Source organism: Callithrix jacchus, chromosome 7 (genome assembly GCF_049354715.1).
Source record: "Callithrix jacchus isolate 240 chromosome 7, calJac240_pri, whole genome shotgun sequence".
Classification (NCBI taxonomy): Eukaryota; Metazoa; Chordata; class Mammalia; order Primates; family Cebidae; genus Callithrix; species Callithrix jacchus.
This window is the reverse complement of record NC_133508.1, coordinates 17,973,908-17,989,043: the sequence shown is the minus strand read 5'-3', so window position 1 is coordinate 17,989,043 and position 15,136 is coordinate 17,973,908. Positions and strand designations below refer to the sequence as shown.

Below are 15,136 nucleotides of genomic sequence, written 5' to 3'. Positions count from 1 at the left end.
AAATTGTGTTTCTCTAAGTAGGATATCTCAGTTTTTTTTTTTTTTAAATCAGGATTCCTTTTAATAAATAGGAAATTCTGAAGTCTAGGCAAAGTAGTATGTCAAAGTACTGAAAACATATCTTCTTCCTCTATTTCAAACAAAAGATACTGATGAATCCATTTCCCAAACTCTCTCTCCTTTTTGAGAATCACTGCTTATGGATCACTCAACTGATGGAGCTCACATAGGCAAAATTCTATAGAATGATATTCACTTCGACATTTTTAATTACACATTTTCAAAATCTACGTATGTAACTTAAAAGTAAAGAATTTTGGAGATTATTTCAACTGTATACTAAGAAATATCAAGACAACTTGTGTTTGGAGTTCAAGTGAAGATTTTGACAGAATTGACAGATTTGCTTTTTAAAACTTACCTATAAATTGGTCTTGGTGTGGTGGCTTATGCCTGCAATCCCAGCACTTTGGGAGGCCGAGGCAGGCGGATCACAAGGTCAGGAGATCGACACTATCCTGACCAACGTGGTGAAACCCTGTTTCTTCTAAAATACAAAAATTAGTCAGGTGTGGTGGTATGCATCTGTAGTCCCAGCTATGCGGGAGGCTGAGACAGGAGAATCCCTTGAACCCAGGAGGTAAAGATTGCAGTGAGCCGAGATTGCGCCACTGCACTCCAGCCTGGTGATAGAGCAGGACTTGGTCTCAAAACACAACAACAACAACAAAAATAACAAGTTATCTGTAAGTTTAACCTTTTCCTTAGAAACAATAACCAGCCCCCCCTTTCTATTTTTGAAAGGCAAGTTGAATTAGTGTCAGCAACATCCATCTCTCTTAATGGAAATAACTTTTTAAGTTGTGCGGTAAGTAGGTCCTAATTTTATAACAGTAAAATTTGTTCATCAATCCTTGCAAACAATGCATTTGCTTATCGGCTTTAAAAATCTATTCTTTCCTGAGAAAGAACTTTCAGTTCATCAGTTTTTGGATTACCACATTAAACACTCATTTGTCAGTTGATTTTGTCATTTTTTTGTGACCTCCAGGCATATAACACAAGAACGTAAAATTAATTATTGATTATAGTACAGATTCAGCACATCACTGTAGATTTTCACTCAGGCTGAAGAAAAGATAAAAAGTCCTATTAACTAACCTCAGGCTATCCCAGTTTGCTTCATATATAGTAGAAATACAAGCAGGCTACATCTTGCTGATTACAACATGTCTTATTTAACAAAACAATAAAATAGTAAATGAAGTGTATTTAATTCTCAACTCTCTTACAATGATTAGTAGTAGCTTAATTCTTGAGTTGAATTCTGATAGTTCTGTGGTTTTGCAAATTTATCCTTATACACTAATATTTTCTTTTGTTTAGAAGCCTTCTTGATTTATGTTTCAAGATCCGATGACTTTTACAGACATAATTTATAATCTTAAATTTGTTTTATACTAAGGCCAGTAGCTAGTTACTGCACTTACATGCAGAAGAGGCAGCTACCTATGGCATTACTAAGTAGACCAACAAGCTTGCAGCACACAGGGAATCTAACTTTTCAGCAAGATACCTGGGGGATGACTGGTCCTAGCTGAGTGTCTAGAGCCTCGCAGGCATTTGGTATAAATAATTGGGAGAGATGGTATCTCAATGTGGTTTTGATTTGCATTTCTCTGATGACCAGTGACATCTCACGCCAGTTAGAATGGCGATCATTAAAAAATCTGGAGACAACAGATGCTGAAGAGGATGTGGAGAAAAAGGAATACTTTTACACTGTTGGTGGGAGTGTAAATTAGTCCAACCATTGTGGAAGACAGTGTGGCGATTCCTCAAGGCCTTAGAAATAGAAATTCCATTTGACCCAGCAATCCCATTACTGGGTATATACCCAAAGGACTATAAATCATTCTACTATAAGGACACATGCACACGAATGTTTATTGCAGCACTGTTTACAATAGCAAAGACCTGGAATCAACCCAAATGCCCATTGATGATAGACTGGATTGGGAAAATGTGGCACATATACACCATGGAATATTATGCAGCAATCAGAAATGATGAGTTCGTGTCGTTTGTAGGGACATGGATGAATCTGGAGAACATCATTCTCAGCAAACTGACACAAGAACAGAAAATGAAACACTGCATATTCTCACTCATAGGCGGGTGATGAAAAATGAGAACACATGGACACAGAGAGGGGAGTACTAAACACTGGGGTCTATTGGGGGGAAAAGGGGAGGGCCAGTGGGAGGGGGAGGTGGGGAGGGATAGCCTGGGGAGAAACGCCAAATGTGGGTGAAGGGGTGAAAGCAAAGAAAACACACTGCCATGTGTGTCCCTATGCAACTGTATTGCATGCTCTGCACATGTACCCCAAAACCTAAAATGCAATAAAAAAATAAGAATAAAAAAAAAATAAAATAATTGGGAGAGATTTGTGCCTTTGTTTTCTCCCCGGCCTCATCTCTTACAGGCCTCAGTGGAAGGTTATGATTGTTTTCTGAGCGTATGTGAGCCTTTCTCCTTGCCCTGTATTCTGTGGTCTGCTTTTATTTCCGGGTGCCTGCTGTATGAGTCCTAGCTCCTCACACCATTCTTTTTTTTTTTTTTTTCTTTTGATATTTGGACTCAGCTAAGAAGCTAACTATTAATCAGCAAATGGTATTAAAGAAATGGCTACTTGGAGCTACTATATAATATTGTAATGTTTTCTCTGATAATTTTCTTAAGTCTCAAATACTTTTATTTTTAAAACTTAACTTTTAAAAGTTGACTTGGGTCAGGGCATACATGTAACTGCTTTTATACATGTTTGAGGAAAGAGGATGGTCATTGTAAAATATACCTACAGCTACAATTGTGGAGTTCCAGTTCTGACTAACATTAAAGAATATACTAGATTTCTCTGAATCTGAAGACATTTTGCAAATGCTTTTCTTCAACAGCAAGACAAGATGACAGTGATGGCATTCCTTTGTGATTATTTCCTTATTCTTCTTATATTCGCTCCTGGTCTGTCAACATTTAAAATGTTGGTCTATGAACTATTTACATTTGGATGCCAATTAATTGTTCATCTCATTTAAAAACTTATCTAAGCTTTAATTGGGTGAATTTTGTCAAATGTGAATTATATCTCAATAAAGCTGGTATTAAAAAAAGCTTAACCTTAAAGCATTTTCAAAGGTACTGTGAAGCAGCTTTGTATTAATGTGAGAAAGTGCAGAACAAATGGTTATTTATTTATATAAAGTTCCAAATCACATGGCTTTTAGAATACTTCACTTTTCAATTTTTGTTTTTTTTTAACTTAAGAAAACTTTCTATTTGACTTATATGTGTTTATCTTCATGAGGGAGGAAAGCAAATACAAGAGGTAAGCACTAAAATATTTAAATCTTATCTTTAGCATTAGAATGCTGTTTAGAGAGATGAACCAGAAGTCCATGTTCAAATATTTCACTTCATGCCTGGCTTCCCCGGGCATGACCTTCCACTGACAGTCTGAGATCAGGCTAGTACATGAGGAAGTAAGGAAATGTATCACTAAATTCTGCTCTTGTGATTTCTTTTTATGATGAACTTTTAAGGACTTTTCTTTTCAGGATATTCCATTTATCATTACAGAAAGCTGTATACCTGCACAAGTGGTGGCTGCCATTGATGTCAACACTGTCGCTAATGAAGTATACAGGTTTAATTTTCCTCACACACAGTTACTTGCCAAGACAATTGAGGTGAGTGATTGTTATTGTTTTGAGTATGTAGCAAGGGAAATTTAAAAACACTGGCAAATACTGGTTTCTCGTGGCTTAATTGGAAGATAAGTCACATATAAATTTAAGAGTTCAGGAGTAGGGAATGAGCATTTTATATCCTTTCAAAAGATAGCATCCTTTTTAAAAAAAAGTCCAGCTTTAGAGAGGGAGATCAATATTTTGGTATCTGAGAAATAATTAAAATGCAAGGGCAAGTTTGACTTCTAAATGCTTAGTTCTGTGGTATTAAACTTCAAAAAAGTACTTACTTTTATTAAATACTTGTGCAATATATATATAGCATGCAGTGTGAACAAGGGTGGAAATCATTGGCTATTATGGAATGCTCCATATTTTAGCAAACCTGTCAAGGTTAACCTTTTTCTCATGTGATGACTTCAGCACAAGTATTGAAACGCTAATGTATGTTGAGTTATTTTAAAAATAATGTGAAATAGGCCAGGTGTGGTGGCTCATTCCTATAATCCCAGCACTTTGGAAGGCCCAGGAGGGTGGATTACAAGGCCAGGAGTTCAAGACCAGTCTGGTTAATATGGTAAAACCCCGTCTCTACTAAAAATACAAAAAAATTAGCTGGGTATGGTGACACATGCCTGTAATTCTAGCTACTAGGGAGGCTGAGGCAGGAGAATTGCTTGAACCTGGGAGGCAGAGGTTGCAGTGAGCCAAGATTGTGCCACTGCACTGTACCCTGGGTGACAGAGCGAGATTCCATCTCAAAAAAAAAAAAAGTGAAATTGTGTTTTTCTTCTAATTTGCCTTGAAAAATTTTACAAATTTCCCATGAAGTCATAATTTACATGCAATAAACATGCCATTTATTGTATGTAATTTTAAGTGGGCAGTTTGAGTTTTGACTCAGTCATCAACCATGTAACTACCACCCTCCCAATCAAGACGTAGAACATTTCCTTCATGCTAAATTGTTCTTAGTGCCCCATTTCTGTCAGTCTCCAACCCCAACCCAGGTAACGATGGATCTACTTTCTTTTCATTATAGATTAAATTTTCTCTTTCTAGTATATCACAGAATCATAGAGTGTAATTCTTTTGAGTGGTACTGTTTTTGTTTAATGTTGATATTTTTGGAATTCATCATGTTTTGTTGTATATCAGTAGTTTGCTTTTTTTATTGTGTAATATTTCGTATAATAGAACATCAGATACTACAATATGTATATCTATTCACATTATTATAGACATTTAAGTCATTTCTAGTTTTTACTATTACAAGTAAAGTTGCAGTGAACATTAGTGTATATCTTTGTTTTCATTTCCTGTGGACGATATCTAAATTTATTAAACTTACAAGAAAATACCAGATTTTCCATGTTTTTGAAGTGTTTTTACCATTTGACATTCTCACTATTAATGTTTAACTGAGAAATTTCACATCCTTGCCAACACTTGATATTGCTGTTCTTTTACATTTTAACCATTTTAGTGAGCATGTAGTGGTATTGCGGTTTTTAATTTGCTTCTCTCTGATGACTAATGAGATATAGTATCTTTTAATGTGCTTACTGGCCATTTATATATCTTCTCTGTCAATACATTTCTTCCCCAATTTTTGTTATTTGGGTGTTTGTATTACTATTATTTAATTGTAAGAGTGGCTTATCTTTTCTGGATTTCAGTTGTCCGAAATATGCATAACAAATGTCTTCTCCTATTCTCTAGCTTATCTTTTTATTTCCTTAAATATGTCTGTCAAAACACAGATGTTGTCTTGTAGGTAACATTTTTTGTGTGTCCTGAGGAATCTCTGCTTATTCAGTTTTTCTCCTGTTTTCTGAAATTTTATAGTTTTAGTTTTTACATTTAGGTCTTTGAACATTTAAGGTTACTTTTTGTATAGATTGTGAGATATGGGTCAAGATTTATTTGTTTTCTTATAAGGAGACATAAAGTTGTCCTAGAACCATTTACTGAAAAGAATGTCCTTTTCCTAATCAATTTCTTTGATGCCTTTATCTTAAAAAATCATGTATGTATGGTTCACTAAATGTCTTCTTTAAGATAATTAGTCATAATACTTACTCAATGTAAACTGAAATGTCTTTTTAAATATCCACATATCTATATCTATCTTTGTTTTATTTTCTTATTAGATTCTATAGGGTTTACAGTATGCATCTATTCCTTGTGGTATGCACCTTCAAATAACATCATACCACTTTATGTTTAAGTTTTAACAGTACACCTCCAATTTCCCCTACTGGTCTATTTTGTTATTTTGTCTTGCATTTTACTGCTACAAATGTTATAGACACCAACATACATTGTTACTATTTTTAGATTAACTAGTCAAATATCTATTAAAGAAATTTTTAAAAGCACAAAAAGTCTTTTACATTTATCTATATATCTATAGTTTTTAGCACTTTCTATTCTTGTTTTTTAGATCAAAGTTTGCATGTCATATAATTTTTCTTCTTGAAAAACCTTCTTTAGTGTCTCTTGTCATGTATATGTGGAAAGGGAAAATTACCTTGGTGCTTTTGATTTAAAAAGTATTTTATGTTGTCATCATTGTGAAATATAATTTTTACTGATTTTTTTCTTTTTTGAGAGACAGGGTCTCACTATGTTGCCCAAGCTGGTCTCAAACTCTTGGGCTTAACTGAGTCTCCCACCTCAGCTTCTCAAAGTGCTGGGATTACAGGTATGAGCCACTGTGCCTGGCCTGCTGAATCTTTGATTACATTCATTTTCAAAGATATTTTTAAAAAGCTGTTTGTTTTCTTTCAATATTTTCCAGTATTATCTAGATTGCTTAATTTCTGACTTTAAAGTCTGTGATAATTTCTATTTTCATTCCTCTTAATATATTGTGTCTTTTGCTATCTACATTTAAGATTTTATCTTTATCACATGTTTTCAAAAGTTTTATTTCTATGTGCTTTTTATGCTTTTCTTTATTTGTACTGCTTGGACCTTGTGGTGCTTTTCTTATTTATAATTTTCATCATATTTGGGGGTTTTGACCATCATTGCTTTAAATATAATCTCTTTCTCTCTTTCTCCAGTTACATATTGTAGAGTAAATAAGAGTTGCTGAAGACAGAGTGATCCATGATAAATATCATTAATGCTTCTGAAGAAGAGAATGATTCCAGTGGAACAAAAACAGTTAACAAAAATAGATACAATTTTTCCTGAAATGAAAGACAATGTAACATCCATGAGTCTTTCTGGAAGGGATGACTCCATCACTTAATCTAGCTAAGTAAGAGATGAATCAAAGTAGAAAACCCAGGAACGAAGCTGCCGTGTTAGGAGAAAAACTGTGGTTAGAAAATAGGTGAAAATGTTGTAAAGCTTTGCAGTGTAGAAATAATAATGTAATTGGAGTGGGAAGAGGAAGTGAGACACACACAAAATACGTGTTTGGAGATAAATGAAACTATCAATTTTTTAAGGACATTAATCAGTGTTATTGTCAGGGGATCAGCAGAGGTGGGAAAGAGAGAGCTCAGCCCTCAGAGAGTCAACGTTAACAAAGGCTTGTTAAGGCAACAAGCCAAAAACAAAAGAATTAGCCTTTACTCACTTACTGTGGTGTTACTGGCAAGAATCTAAGAGCAGAGACCATGCCACTCTCCTGGTTCCATTTACCCATGGATCAGTGTAGATGTGAGGGCCCTCTCACTGTTGAGGGAATCCCTGGCCTTAAGGGGAGGGCAAGCAGGGAGGGCTAGGAGTGGAAAAGTGCTGGGGACTGAGTCAGAGTGGCATACTCTTCAAGCATTGTCAGTGTCTTCAGGGTTTCCTACACCTTCCCACAAGGAGGCCTTGGCAGAGAAGTTCCCTCATCAGATAAGGAGACCTCGGAATGAAGGCTCTGGGAATAGGAATGCAGATGTGCTGAGACCTTTACTGCAGCTCCCCTCAGACTGTGGTGTACCAGCTGTATACCGAGTCTATTTGGGGAGGGGAGCCCCATTGAGGCCTCCTATGGAAAGCCTTTGTAACTGCCTGTGGTCAGGTGTGAAAAATCACACAGGTTTCTAATCAAAAGCAGGACTCCACAGTTTATCAAGATAACTAGTAATAAAATTAAAATCAGTAAGTTGTCTAGGTAGCAATGGGAAATTTCTAGTCACTAGTATATAACTATATATATATACTTCATGAGTTATATCGAACTCAGCACAGAAAGTCAACACCAGAACAAAAGTATGCCAAATTACAGGGTTTATTGCTGGCGACCACGGAGGACTCACGTCTCTCCAACCCGTGGCCCCGTAAAAGAGGGTGACAAGACCTTTTATACCCGTAAAATCACCCTGGGGGTGAGGGGAGAGGATGGGGTGAGGGACTTCAGACATTCCGAGGGCCAGTGGATTCAAATCACCTTCTGGGTGGAGATGAGGGTGAGGGGGTTCCGGACATTTCGAGGCCAGGGGACTATTCTGATTGTCATTTAAGGAGTTCACAGATGCTAAGATTAGCATTCGTTTATACATCGTCTGGGTAGGGGTGGGATCCATAGATTTTCAGTTGCTTGACGCCAGGATGGAATTATCTGGGGGTGCTTACTCTGGGAAATAAAGGCCAGCAATTCTGGCAGATAAGAGAAGGTATGCAGCTTTACCTCTCTTTGCATCCTGCAGATGATCTAGCAATTTACAAAAGCCGAGGTTAGCAGTCCTTGTGAGGAGAATGGAAACAGCTTTGTTCTTTATAAAATGGCATTGTACAGGTTCTAACTCTAGGCCAGCTATATCACACATGTGAGCAGAAACCTCATCTGGTTTGTTCCTTCTTATATTTCCAGACCTAGCACAATGCCTGGCATATAATAGATACTTGGAAATATTTCTGAATTCATTTATGAACAGTTTAATGAACAACATATTGTGCTCCCAAAATGGACAAAGAAATACCAGGAAAATGCTAATAAAGAATAACAGGGATATGAAAATTGATATTAGATAAGATGGATTTCAAGGCAAAAAATGTTTAAGTCATAGAAAATTGTTTTATGATAATTGGCACAATTCTCAAGCAAGGCCCTGATTGTCTTGAGTACATGTGCATAAAATAACATCAGAGTTCACAGGGCAATAAACGATAGGAAATACCCACTCAGTTTTTGTTAAATACCTAATATATGCTGCAAAGTAAGAAAACCATTGTCTTATGACTATAAACTCAGTAATTCTAAGTAAAATATGAACACTAGATCTGAAGCACATTAGAAGAATAATACAGTGTGATAAAAATGGATTTTGTTTCAGGAATGTAAAAGTAGTTTAGTATTAGGAATTCTGTTAATATTATTCAACATGTTAATAATCAGAAGAGCAAAGAGCTCTATGCCAGAAAACATTTGGCAGAGTTCAGTGTCTTTTTCTGATTATTTTTAATCTCAGCAAAATTAGAAAAAAATGAATATTACCTCGATATATATATGTCACTTACTAGCTTTGTATATGTTACTGACTTTTAGAGGTATATTGATATGGGGTTATATGGGAGACTGTGTGTGTGTATGTTTTTATCTGTGTTTAAGTGCACACACACGCATAGGTATAGATATGTCTAAACCAGGTAACATGCCAAGTGGTAAAACTTTAAAAGTATTCTCATTAAAATAATAAAAAGACAAGGATGTCCCCCATTAGCACTGTTACTTAATATTCTTGTGGATCTGTTAGCTAAGGTACTTACACAGAGAAATATCATATAAATAGAAATAAAGATTTTAAAAAGTGATTGAATATGCCTGGAAAACACAAACGTGTTAAGCAAAAATAGTAGATGAGGAACAATTAGTGCTTTAATAAGGAGGCTGGCTACAAAAATATGCTAACAAATAGCATGCTATATACAAACTAAAACCTATTAGAAAACATAATAGGAGAAAGTTTCTATTTTTGGTAAGAAGATGAAAGTTATAAATACCTAGAAATGCACTTAAAAAGAAATCTGTATAACTCACATGGGAGTTAAAAGAGACTTAAAAAATGATGAAAGCGTACAAGACCAATTACAATGTGGTCTTGGATAAGATGGCTGAATATTGTAAAAATATTAGTTCTCTTTCACTATAACTTCAATAAAGTTGTTTTTGTCTAATCTGCCAAGTTCTTCCTAAAGTTCAAATGAAAATTAAGTTTAAGAATAGCAAGAATACTTTCTGAGAAAAGAAGAAATAAGGCAGGCAGAGGGACAAATATACCTGTCAATCAACATGGGATGAACAGTGTTAGCGCAGACTTGATCTAATATTGTCTGAAAGCAGAAGTATTTTCCTTAACTTGAATAGCCATATAATGTAAAACGTGAATTTCCATTGGCTTTAAAATATTTAGTCATTAAAGATAACCTGTGCATTTCCATGACTACTTTCTTTAATTCAGATACATTTTTCCTTGCCCTAGAATGCCAGGGTAAAGAAGTGGTGCTTGGTTCAATTTAGTGATGAATTTTTGCCTAACTGCCTTATCATTTGACGATTAAAAAAATCACTAATTTCAAGAATCTGTTAACGCTGTAATTTTTTTTAATGGCTAGCTATGTTAAAGACATTGACTCTTGTTTACTTCCTTTTGATTCTAGACATAGGATGCCCCTGGATTAATTGCTATGAGAGATTGTTGTTTTATTTTTACTTTAGTTTTAGGAATTTAGCTGTTACTATTCCCCGTCCAGTAGCTTATCATAATGGCCCTGTATGTACAGGCTGTTGAACTTGAATGTGATGTGCTGTCTAATACCCTACCGCGCATGTTCTGGCAGACTGCTAAGTGTAGGATTTTCAGATTGCTTTCCTTAGCACTGGGGAGTCTAGAAGTGCTATAGTAAATTTTCAGTATCTAATTTTGATTTCATTTTAACAGATACATCTTTATTTAAAATTCTATGATCAAAAACTGATAGACATGCACATTCAAACTTTTAATACAGTGGAGACAACTGATATGTTCTCACATTAACCCCCTCTCTACAGAATTCAGAGTAAAGCTTTTCCTGCTTTGTTCATGTGCTTGAACTTCTTAGAAGTGAGCTATAATTAGAAAGGTTTTGATTCTGGGCTGACTTCTTTAAGTTTCTATCTAAAGATGTGCACTAAGAGAGCTTAATGTGAGTTGGCAAACCCCTGACCTGTGTGTGCCTGTGTTTGTCTTCCAAGATACAGAAAGGGAGCAACATAGCACTGTTTTCAACTACTTAGCCCGTTAGGGATTCTTTTGAATCATCTTGTCAACAATCTTTTGAAGTTCATCGCACACAACTGCAAAACAAAATAATTGTGGCTATCTGAGAATGAGGCCATTTTTCATTTGTCAATATATTAACAGACATATATGATAGGGATGGTGACTGGTCTGCATATCACACTTGCTAAATAAAGAACGTTATTGACAGGTATTTAAAAATTTCCTAGACCCTATCCCATGAAAATTGTCAATTATAAAATAAGGTTTTCATGTTTTGCTCTAGAAAACAGCAGTATTACACTTGAGGCATGATACAGGCCAGATGTGCTTAGGATCCAGGAAACTACCATTCCAGCTCTGCTTGGGCTGGTTCTGGGACATTGGGGGAATTCCCTTAATTTCTTACAGCTTCAGTTTATTGCCCCCTTCCTTCACAGGATTGAAGTTAGTTAGTTAACTAACTTCACAGCTTTGAGAAGTTAGTTAATCAAAGTTGATTTGACAAGCATTGTATTATAAACTGTTTCAATATCTGATATATTTAGTTATTCTTAGTGTTTCCTTCTTCCCCATTCTATCCATATTTTTATGTCCTTTTTCCCCTCAAATGTTCATTCCTCAGGGCATTACACTCCAAGAGTTTGACAGATTATCTTTTGATATGATTTTAATGAGCCCTCCGTGTCAGCCATTCACAAGGTATGTATCATAAATATTTCAGTGTTGTATTATCCATTTTCATGCTGCTGATAAAGACATACCCAAGACTGGGCAATTTACAAAAGAAAGAGGTTTACTAGACTTACAGTTCCAGTGGCTAGGGAAGCCTTACAATCATGGGGAAAGGCAAGGAGGAACAAGTCAAGGGCAGCAGTTAAAGAGAGAGAGGTTGTACGAGGAAACTGCCCTTCATAGAACATCAGATCTCATGAGACTTATTCACTATCACAAGAACAGCACAGCAGAGACCTGTCCCCATGATACAGTTACCTCCTACCAGGTCCGTGGGAATTCAAAATCAGATTTGAATGGGGAAACAGCCAAACCATATCAAGTGTTGAGAAAGAGTGCTTTTGAAGGACTCATTAAATCAAATCATAGTTTCAAGCATGGACACTTTGAACTTTATCAGCTGCATTTTCATAGTTTGGAAATTTTTTAAATAAATCCTTTTATCTACTTATATTTATTTATTTTTGTTTTAAAATTATTGTTATTATTATTGGGACAGGGTTTTGCTGTCACCCAGGCTGTAGTGCAGTGGCATGTTCACAACTCCCTCCAGCCTCAATCTCCCAGGTTCAAGCAATCCTCCTGCATCAGCTTCCTGAGTAGCTGGGACTAAAGGTGCACACTGTCACACCCAGCTAATTTTAAAATTTTTTGTAGAGATGGGGGTTTCACTATATTGCCATGGCTGGCCTCAAAGTCCTAGGCTCAAGCTATCCTCCCACCTTGACCTTCAATGTGCTGGGATTACAAGTATCACCACCATTTCCAGCCCCCATTCATATTTATAATTAAGCATTAATCATAAAGGAAATAGTGATTTCTACCAGATGAGCAAATTAATTTGGTCAAAAGTGGATATGCAAGACTGTAGGATACCTCTTTTATGCTTATCTAAGACACAATGTTTATTTCTAGCCCAAATTACCTTAATTCATTTAAACTAATGAGCATTCAGGAATATCTTTCTAATACTGATTGAGCAAAGTGAATTTCCACAATACATGCTCAAGTCCTAAATTATTTAATTATACAATTTAAAAGCTAGTTAAGCATGCATTTGTGAACTTTACATTTCTTAAAATTCATATGTACATTGAGTAGTTCTGACTTTTTATAACCACATTATAATCTCTTCATTTAAAAAAATTATATATGTGTGTGTGTGTATGTGTGTGTGTGTGTGTGTGTGTGTGTATTTGGCTATATGTTTTGGGAAATTATATCTTCAACCAAATCTTGACTAATTCATCTTCATTTAAATATTTTTAATAATAGTATTTTGAATTGTTTTAAATGCTAATAGTAGTAGTACTCCTCTAAGTATCTTACATGGAGTATATCATTTAATTTAACAAGCTTATAGAGTAGGCATTGCTGTTATAATTATTTTACAGATGAGAAACTGAGGCATAGAAAGGTTAACTTTCTCAAGGATATATAATTAAAGAATGTTCGAGCCAAGATTTGTCAAGCATTTTATATATTCCATGATTTTAAGTAGAATATTATATGTAGTAAGCAGTCTAATTCAATGAATGAATATTCTAATGCAAAATTTTTTTCTAGGTTTGGATTTATGTAAACAATTATCTAGGAAATGAATTCTCCAAGGATTCATTGTTAACCTACAAGCCAGGCATTATTTTTGATATTGTAGATCCTGTCCTTTGGGAGTTTATAGTCTAATGGGAATGGCTGACAAATAATTTTCTTACAATGTGATTTAAGCTATGTAATAAAAGAATGCTGAAAATGCCACAAGAGTACAGAGGGCAAAAGGGCTTGCTGCATAGCAAGAGAAGGGAGTTCTTTCAGAGGTGACGTCTGAATTGTGTCTGAAAGTAGATTAGGATTTTATGAGAGCAGGCAGAGGCCATTCCATCTCAGGGTGGCTCTGGCATGTGCAAAGGTGTGGCCTGTGGAGCCCAGTGAACAGGATAAACACAGCAGAATGCAGCCCCAGTGCTGTGAAGCCTCAGGTCATACTACAGTGGGTTCCAGTAGCTTTCCTACTCCCCGCTTTACCTTGTTTTAGCATAGCTCCAGCTGCTGATGGCAGGAGTAACTAGTTCTGTAGTCTTCACGTGAAAGTCTGACAGGAAAGGGACAGAATAAGAAGAACTGGAGATTGCTGAGAAGTCTGTTCACATCCAGTCTAATCCCATAGCTGAGCCTCTGGTCCACTGATGGTTTTGCTCCTGCCATCAGATATGAGGAAATTGATCAGAGATGCCAAGTAACTTATTTAAGACTCTGAAGATAAATAGCATGCTTTTGAACCCTGGTCCTCTGTTCCTGCTGCTCAGGCTCAATTCGAGTCTTTATTATTGCTTTATCTGGTCATGCTGTGGATCTCACTTGTAGGTTCTATTTTGCTAGCCTAAATACTGCCTGTTTACATGACTTGTTTTGACCCTAGTTGTCTAACCAAGTTGCACCTCCTGCTTTTAGAATCTAGCCTTCAGCTTAAGTCTCTTCTGTTTATGTTGGACAAAATTGTGTTAGTTTTACTCACTATTTTGATTTGCTCAAATTGGCCACCAGTGCCAACAGCTCCAGGTTGCTACTCCATTCAGCAGCTCATTCATATGAATTCTTGTTATATCACCAAGGGGAGAGCAAGAAGTGTAGTCAGCCAGCACATGTGTATGTATATGTGTGTGTTTTCCTAAACAAAATGATTTTAAGAGGGTAGTTGGGTTTATTCCACACTGACTTCTTGTTCTTTTTTTGATTAATGTTAAGTCATTTGTCATGTTGTTTGTAAAGATAAATTTAAAGTGTACTTATTAGATATGCAAGGGTTTTTTCTTTTCAACCTGTCTTCCAGGTTTAAGTGATTCTGGTGCCTCAGCCTCTTTAGCTGGGATTACAGGTGTGCCCCACCATGCCTGGCTAATTTTTGTATTTTTAGTAGAGATGGAGTTTTGCCATGTTGGCCAGGCTGGTCTGGAACTCCTGGGCTCAAGTGATCTGCCTACCTCAGCCTTCCGAAGTGCTGGGATTACAGGTGTGAGCCACCACGCCTGGCCTAATTTTTGTATTTTTAGTAGAGACAGGGTTTCACCATGTCAGCCAGACTGGTCCCAAACTCCTGGCCTCAAGTGATCCATCTGCCTCACCTGCCAAAGTGCCGGGATTATAGGTGTGAGCCTCCATGCCTGAGCACTTTTTTCTTTCTAAGTGAATAAACGTATTTTTTTCTCTGTAACAACAAAGATGATTGTATTTTTCTGTGAGGACCAACTTATTTTTATTCTGTTTTGACTTTTAAAAAATGACTTCACATCTTTATATCAGATTCTTTTTTTTTTTTTTAATTTTTTATTGCATTTTAGGTTTTGAGGTACATGAGCAGAACATGCAAGACAGTTGCGTAGGTACACACATGGCAGTGTGTTTTGCTTCCTTTCTCCCCTTCACCCACATTTGGTATATCAG

General features: G+C 36.1%; 1 protein-coding gene across 9 annotated transcripts in view; it reads left to right on the top strand.

Moving 5' to 3' along the window:
* Positions 1–15,136, top strand: part of TRDMT1 (tRNA aspartic acid methyltransferase 1) — a 71,852-nt gene that overhangs the window by 21,703 nt on the left and 35,013 nt on the right. For 5 of the 9 annotated variants that reach the window (XR_004745496.3, XM_078329536.1, XM_035306866.3 and 2 more), the window contains exons 2-3: positions 3,643–3,752; positions 11,586–11,662. Coding sequence is in view for 8 of the 9 variants with exons in the window: in XM_078329536.1 (XP_078185662.1) it covers positions 3,643–3,752; positions 11,586–11,662 (187 nt within the window). In the remaining variant the exon portion in view is untranslated. Of the gene's footprint in view, positions 1–2,090; positions 3,753–6,823; positions 7,024–11,585; positions 11,663–15,136 lie in introns of those variants that run through there. The other 4 variants (XM_078329540.1, XM_017974084.5, XM_078329537.1 and 1 more) reach the window with 4 other exon arrangements.